Source organism: Sphaeramia orbicularis, chromosome 15 (genome assembly GCF_902148855.1).
Source record: "Sphaeramia orbicularis chromosome 15, fSphaOr1.1, whole genome shotgun sequence".
In the NCBI taxonomy this organism is placed as follows: domain Eukaryota; kingdom Metazoa; phylum Chordata; class Actinopteri; order Kurtiformes; family Apogonidae; genus Sphaeramia; species Sphaeramia orbicularis.
Window position 1 is genome coordinate 54,040,993 of NC_043971.1, and position 7,500 is coordinate 54,048,492.

Genomic DNA, 7,500 nt, shown 5'->3' on the forward strand with positions numbered 1-7,500 from the left:
TCATTTGATGTCAGTAATCAACTCAACACAGACTCCAACATAAACTACACACAAACAAACACAAATCTTACATATAGTACTTTTAACTCAGGGGTCTCAAACATGTGGCCTGGGGTCAAATGCGTTCCAATCCGACCCATGGGATGAATTTGCAAAGTGGAAAAATTCCACAGTCCAGGCTGTGGAACTCATTTTAGTGTGGGTTCCACATCCAGACCAATCTGATCTACAGTCAAATAATAACAGCAGAAGAACCCACAAAAAAGAAGGACTGCAGAGTTACTTCTCTGTTTGATGTGGAAAAAATAATATTACATTATGTCTATAAATAATGACAACTTCAAATTTTTGTTTTAGTGCAAAAAATAACATTAAATTATGAAAATATTTACATTTACCAACTATCCTGTAACAATAAAATGTGAATAACCTGAACAAATATGAACAACCTGAAATGTCTAAAGAAAATTCAGCCCAGTTTGAACTCTTTTCTTCCTGTTCCTCAGTGTTTAGTGTCTTTGTAGATCTGATCCAGAATGCACATGGACTAGTGATAAAATGAGGCAGAATATTGTTACAATTGCACAAATTTTTCTAAAGAAATTTCAGTTTTTTTCAGGTTATTCACATCTTTTTTTGTTTGGATAGTTTATAAAGGTAAGCATTTTAAAGCTTGTTTTTTTTTTTTTTTGCACTAAAACAAAGACAAAAATCTGCAGTTGTCATTATTTATATGTTCTTCTGTTCTTATTTGACTGGTTCAGTCCACTGCAGATCAAATCAGGCTGAATGTGGAACCTGAAAGAAAATGAGTTTGAGAGCCCTGCTTTAAAAGATAAGTCCAGTTATTATTTATACTTTTGTTATTGTCAGTCAACTAGTGTATCAATGTGCTGTGCTGATCAGCTGATCATATAATCAATATGTACCAATGTAAGATGCATTTGAACCTCAGTAAATGATTGAGATCCTCCTGTAAAAAATATGCATTAACTCACAGGTGTCAAACATGCGGCCCAGGGGCCAAATCCGGCCCACCAAAGGGTCCAGTCCGGCCCTGGGATGAATTTGCGAAATGCGAAAATTACATTAACATATGAACAATCCTTGTAAATTTCAGGTTCCACATTCAGACCAATTCAATCTGCAGTGGGCAGGAGCAGTCAAATACTGTCATAATAACATATAAATTATGACAACTCCAAATTTTTCTCTTTGTAAATGTAAATATTTTCATGTATTTACACTAAAACAAAGTATAATGTTGCAAAAGATGTGAATAACCTGAACAAATATGAACAACCTGAAATGTTGTAAGAGAAGTCAGTACAATTTTAACAAGATTCTGTCTGTTATTAAATGTTTTATGTGTTTGTAGATCCACTGTGATCTGTAAGTTATAATGTACATGTTTAAATGATAAACTGAGGCAGAATATTGTTAAAATTACACTGATTTTTTCAGTTTGTTCATGTTATTCACATCTTTTGAAAGGATAGTTTGTAGATGTTAACCTTTTCATAATAGAAATTAGCTTTTTTCGCTCTAAAACATAGAGAAAAGTTTGGAGTTGACATTATTTATATATTATTCTGTTATTATTTTACTGGTCTGTCCCACTTCAGATCAAATCTAGCTGAATGTGGAACTGAACTAACATGAGTTTGACAGCTCTGCTTTAACATATGGGTGCTTCTATGAAACTGGGTGCATTTTGGTACCTGGCACTTTGCCAGCTTTTTAGACCCAATAATAAAAGGGAAATTTAGACATGTTTCCCCCCAGTATGTACCTAGTGATGACCTCAGATAAATGCAAAAAAAGTTATACTCTTGATCTGAGCCATCCCATAATTAATGAATTTTTAATAAACTATTGGGGCTGAAAATAGGACCAAATGTGGGACATGAAAAACTACCTAGGTGTCAGTGCATTTGATCTGGACCACATGTCTGTAAATGGTCTTATATAGCGCTATAAATAAAAACACTGTGTTAAATTTGATAATCCCAGTGGTTTTTCTAATCCACACATGTGGGTTTTTCATGAATCTCAGTCTCATTCCAGGTTTTGTATGTAACCCATCGTGTCCACTTCTGGTAGATACAGAACCTGCCCAGTTAAATGCATATAAATCGCAAATGATTTTGCAACAGCGGTCATTTTTGTGAAACATTCTGCCTTACATAATTAGTTCAATTCCCAAAATGTACCTGCGAGAGAATAAAGAGAAAAAAAAAAAAAAAATAGTAGTGTGTAATTTTTGTGTCCTTTCGACCATGTTACATGCAGATTTTTGTATTAAATATAATGTAAAACAATATAAAAATGTGTTTGATCTGAAAAATAGTTTCTCTTTTATCTCAGTAAGTATCTATTTTTAAAATAGACCCAAAGTGCTTCTAAACATGCTTCATAACATTAGTCGACATCTGGTTTAAATGTTTAGCCCCGTGTCCTGTTTTTAGGACCAGTTTCATAGAAGCACCCACATACGTATAATTCAGAGACTATTTTAAGTTCTTATAAAGCTGCAGAACAACTGAAAAACATTCCTTTTATTCAAATTTTCCAGAATGTTTTTCAGGAAGAAAATGCCACTTATATCTTCATTTTCTTCACTTCTATTTCTGCAGATTCTACTCAGAACACACTGTAAAGGGATACGTTAATGTCGAGGGTGAGCATACAGTACAGTATGTATGTAAACAACGTGTTTTAGTATTCATATAACCAGACTGTGACTTTTTACCCCAAAATAGTGAATTTCTGTGGATTTTCTGAATGATGTGCATTTTGTGTTGTGTATTTCTTTGTGTTGCCAATAGGGGGCAGTACGTCATCATGATTAATCTGCAGTTGATGTGTGACTGTTGTTTAGGTCTGCTGTATGCTGTACCACTGATGAAAAATAAACAGTACCAGCTCATCACTTCATATAAAACCTGGGGAACTGATGTGATCAGGGAGCCTTGGCAGAGGTGCATTGTGGGATACCTGCTGGTGAGGGACCATGGGAAGTGCAGCGTCCATTCTGGGTGGTGACATTGGCACAGGACGCTTTGACCTGTGGAGAAAAAAACCCAAAAAACCAAAAGGAGAGATGTTATGAATAAAAACAATTAATTAATTCAGCTAAAAAAATATGTTTCCATTTGTGTCAAATAAATGACAGATAACCCTTTTTAAACCGACCAGGAATGACTGAATAATGACAAAAAATGTAAATAAATAAATAAATCAGCTGATACTGTGGCTGCCTAACCTTGAATGTAATGTATGTGTTGCTTGTTGTGATAGAGGACTGTTTCATTTATTTAATGTTCAATATGTAAGATTAGCTCATGTAATATGAGGCGGAGTGGATCCCCATTGACCCTCATGTTAAAATATCCTGCTTAAAAGAAGAAATAAACCTGCTTTCAGCCTGGGTTGGGTCTCTACATTTATCACTACACTAACGGCAGAGAGAATACATTTTAAATAACCCATCTGTGTAAACTCTATTAAGGCTTAAAATTATAAAAGACAACTGAAGCAACATCAAATAACCCAACGCCTGTAAACAATTCAGAAGACATGTACACATAAACATATGATATTAGAAAACACACACACACACACACACACACACACACACACAATTATAATTAGGTTTATTTATTTTAATATTATTACTTTTTTTTCTGTTTTCAACTGTATCTTGCAGTATTGTTATTGTTAATGTTGTTTTGTTTGACTGTTGAGTGTCCTTAAGAATGGAATATAAGGGTGAATCACATTGTTTTTATGCTTGTAAATGGACAGTGCATGTCTGTTTGGAATAGGAGGACCCCAATAAATAAATAAATAAATAAAATTATGCCCAATTCATTTGACTGACAGATTGGATGTTAAGTCAAACATTCAGAGCTACTGTTTATTGAATTAAACATATAAAACCATTTTTCCCCCCTGACAAATAGAACTGTCAGTATTCAGGCTGTTCAAAGGTACACACTAATAATACACGTCCTGCCCTTTCCACTCCAGCCCATAGGACGTAAATATGGAAAAATATCAATGGGAGTCAATGAGGTGAGACAAATCTTTTTGTTTTTTAATCCTGTTTTTCCTAAACTGTGCTATCGCCAACACATGTATTGCTTGTCTTTTTAAAATATCATTTTACAAGTCAAATACAGTACAAATAAAATAAGTTAACATGTACTTTTGTGTAGGGTTGTGTATTGGCAAAAATCTGGTGGTAACGATACAAATCACAATACTAGGATCACAATACGATATATCACGATATATCATGATACTGTTAAAAAGGCAATTTTTGGTTTGTTTCTTTTTTTTTTTTAATGATTATTTCCTGGAAGAATCTCATTACACCAGAAATCTGCACAAATACTAAACACATTTTTATTTGATCCCAACCGGATCTGATGTTATATCATAAAATGTTCCTGTGTTCAAACTGAAATTCTGTTTTACAGACATTCCAGTTTCAGATCCTGTTCAAATGTTCAGATTCTATTAGTTCACAACTAACATCACAACAGGATTTGAGTTCAGTCCCAACAAAGTAACTAACATTATTAATAAAAGAGTGTGAAATAATAATAATAATAATAAATAAAATATAATATATAATAAAGTAATAAAATATAAAGAAAAAAGAAAAAAAAAAAAAAGAAACAATACCGAACCTCCACAATATCTGCATTTGAATAAATACCTAAAAATATCGATACAGTACTTTTTAGTATCGATACAGTATTGTGAAAGGAAAAATCGCGATACACTGCAGGACCGATACTTTGTTACAGCCCTAGTTTTGTGTTTGACAGCTCATTGGACAACATTTTGCATTGATACTCTAAAAAAATCCGTCCTTCAACAGATTTAACACCCATCTTACAGAGTGAGTTAGAAAAGTGGTATCGTCTGGTTATGTTGAAGCTGCAGAGACGGCTATAAACAGACTGTATACAGAGACAGTTACGATGATACCGCTGCCTTTTTTTGTTCGGTCTATTTATATGCAGATGATGGATGACTCATTTTGGATTATATCACCTGTCAGCTAGCCTGAGAGCTCAAAGTTAACGTTCCTGTTCTCAACACAACTGTATTCATGACCTTTTTTACCTTTATTCCTTTATTCCGTAGCTGAAATGACATAATGGTGTTAAACTGGACAGTGTATGTCAGTGTGGTCAGTGTTTTCAGCATTAGCATTAGCATAGCAAGCCATCAGCCACTATGTTGAATAATGCTGAATTTAAAGCAAAACAAACAAACAAACAAACAAAAAAAAAAAAAAAACACTTACTATACCAGTGCCAACTTCTGAAATTCAATACTTTAATGATCTTTACAAAATCTGAAATCTAATGTGATTGATACTGTAATTTCTTAAGCTTTTGACTTGCTGGTTAAATAAAAAATGGTAATTTCAATATAAAAACAAGTGTTCAGAATGCAAACCTCTGCCAAGCACCCTGAACAGTGTGCATGTGTGGATGGACTATTTCTGTTTAAATTCTACAGTTTCCAGGTTGCTCCATACAGCAGAAACAGTTGCAGCTTGGTCCCAGTCATGTGTCTGTCTGATTAGATTCAATTCACATCAATATTAGTTGAGTTCTAATTTTAAATGTGTGGGAAATGGGATTTTCAATGTTCAGTGTAAATGTCCACAGAGTCCACATTCCACAGTGGATGTGGACAATTTAGTTCCACATACAAGAGACTGTTGTAAGCTACAGGTGGATCCAACTGGAGGAGAATCGTTTTTAATGAATTTTGGAAAATGTCTCAATAATGACAGATGGAAAACTGTAGATGTTGTGACCTTGAACTTTGGCCTACTTGGCCCAAAATGGACTGGGTTGGTCCCAGGGCCTCGGCCTATCTGTGGGGAAGATTTGGGAAAGATGGGTGGACGAGTTTTACACTAAAGTTGCAAACAAACAAACAAACAAACAAACAAACAAACACACAAACAAACAAACAAACACACAAACACACAAAGCAAAGTGATCACAATACCTCCTGGCAGAGGAAATAAATATATTAATTTGAAGGAAATTGTAACTGACATTTTTTGCAATTTAATTACCTTTATTAAATTATTGTTGTAGCCCTAGTGACTGTTGTCCCACCCAAAAGTTTATTTTCTGGAATTAAAAAAAAAAAAAAAAAAACATTCCTAACTGTTGCTCCAAATGTTGCAGCATTATGTTATCAACTTTATCCCACCGCTGTGTTTTAAGGCCAGATAAGAACATATTTTGATCAGACTTTCTCAGGGGAAATATTTAGAGGACTGTGTTACATAAAGAAAAATAATTTCCAAAGCAGAGTGCCGGCGTGTAATCCATAAACTCCTTCAGTTTGTGGGTCAGTGAGTACTGTGTGTCCCTGTCAGTCCAAGTTGTGTCAGGATTTATGGTCTTTTTTCAGTGGAAATAGAGACAGAAATCATAGAACATTCAGAAAAAAGAGCAGCGATAACGGCATGTTCACTGTGGAAAATGACCTTTAAATCTGATGGTATAGAACACAATGGAGTCGACAGAATAATGTTCAGACACACAGCACTAAACAACTGTTGTGTAACCGCACTGAAAGGAGTATACAAAAAAACATGCAGTACGGTACAGTTGTAGTAAATGTATCATGAATTGTACACTCTATTACAGTAAAACTATGAATATCACAGTATAAATATTCTCTATAGTTATATAGTGCAGTCTGTCATGGTAAAAAATACAAATACTACACTAGAAAAACACAGCATTATGTTAAAAGTATGAATATCGCACTATAGAAAGTACTCTGTTACAGCGAAAGTTCAATTAACTATAAAATTACTGCACCATAAAAAATACAGGCTACTCTGTTCTGGTAGAAGTATGAATACAGCTCTATAAAAACACACTGTTATGGTGAAAGTACAAATATGGCGTTATAAAAATACTATAAGTGTACTTTTATATTAAAAGGATGAATTGAGCATTATAAAAATATTCAGTTACAATGAAACTAAAAATACCACACTATAAAGGTACTCTGTTACAGTGAAAGTACAAATACTTCACTGTAAAAATACTGCACTATAAAAATATACTCAAAGTATGAATGTGGTATTGTAAAAAATACTCTGCAATGGTAAAAGTACAAACACTTCACTACAGAAATACTATACTGCTGCAGGGTGCTTGTTCTTTATCCAAATAAAAATTCCAGACTTTTTCCGATTTTTCTTTTAAACTGCTGTTGTTTTCCCTCAGGCCTTGACTTTATGTACTTGTATACTGGTGTGCATAGTTTTTTGGTTGAGATTGTACCTGTTGTTTGTAGTAGAAAAGTTCATTTTAATAAATGCATGAATGAAAGAACGCATAATTGCAGTAAATTATCTTTTACTGACAGAAACCTTTTCAAAACCTATAAAAATCACAAAAGTGCATGAATATCGCACAAACAAGTTTCACTAAAACAGTG

At 33.8% G+C, this 7,500-nt stretch overlaps 1 protein-coding gene across 4 annotated transcripts in view; it reads right to left on the bottom strand.

Moving 5' to 3' along the window:
• Positions 1-7,500, bottom strand: part of ldb3a (LIM domain binding 3a) — a 111,234-nt gene that overhangs the window by 38,213 nt on the left and 65,521 nt on the right. For all 4 annotated transcript variants that reach the window (XM_030155909.1, XM_030155908.1, XM_030155910.1 and 1 more), the window contains exon 4: positions 2,998-3,067. In XM_030155909.1, coding sequence (XP_030011769.1) covers positions 2,998-3,067 — 70 coding nt within the window. The remainder of the gene's footprint in view (positions 1-2,997; positions 3,068-7,500) is intronic.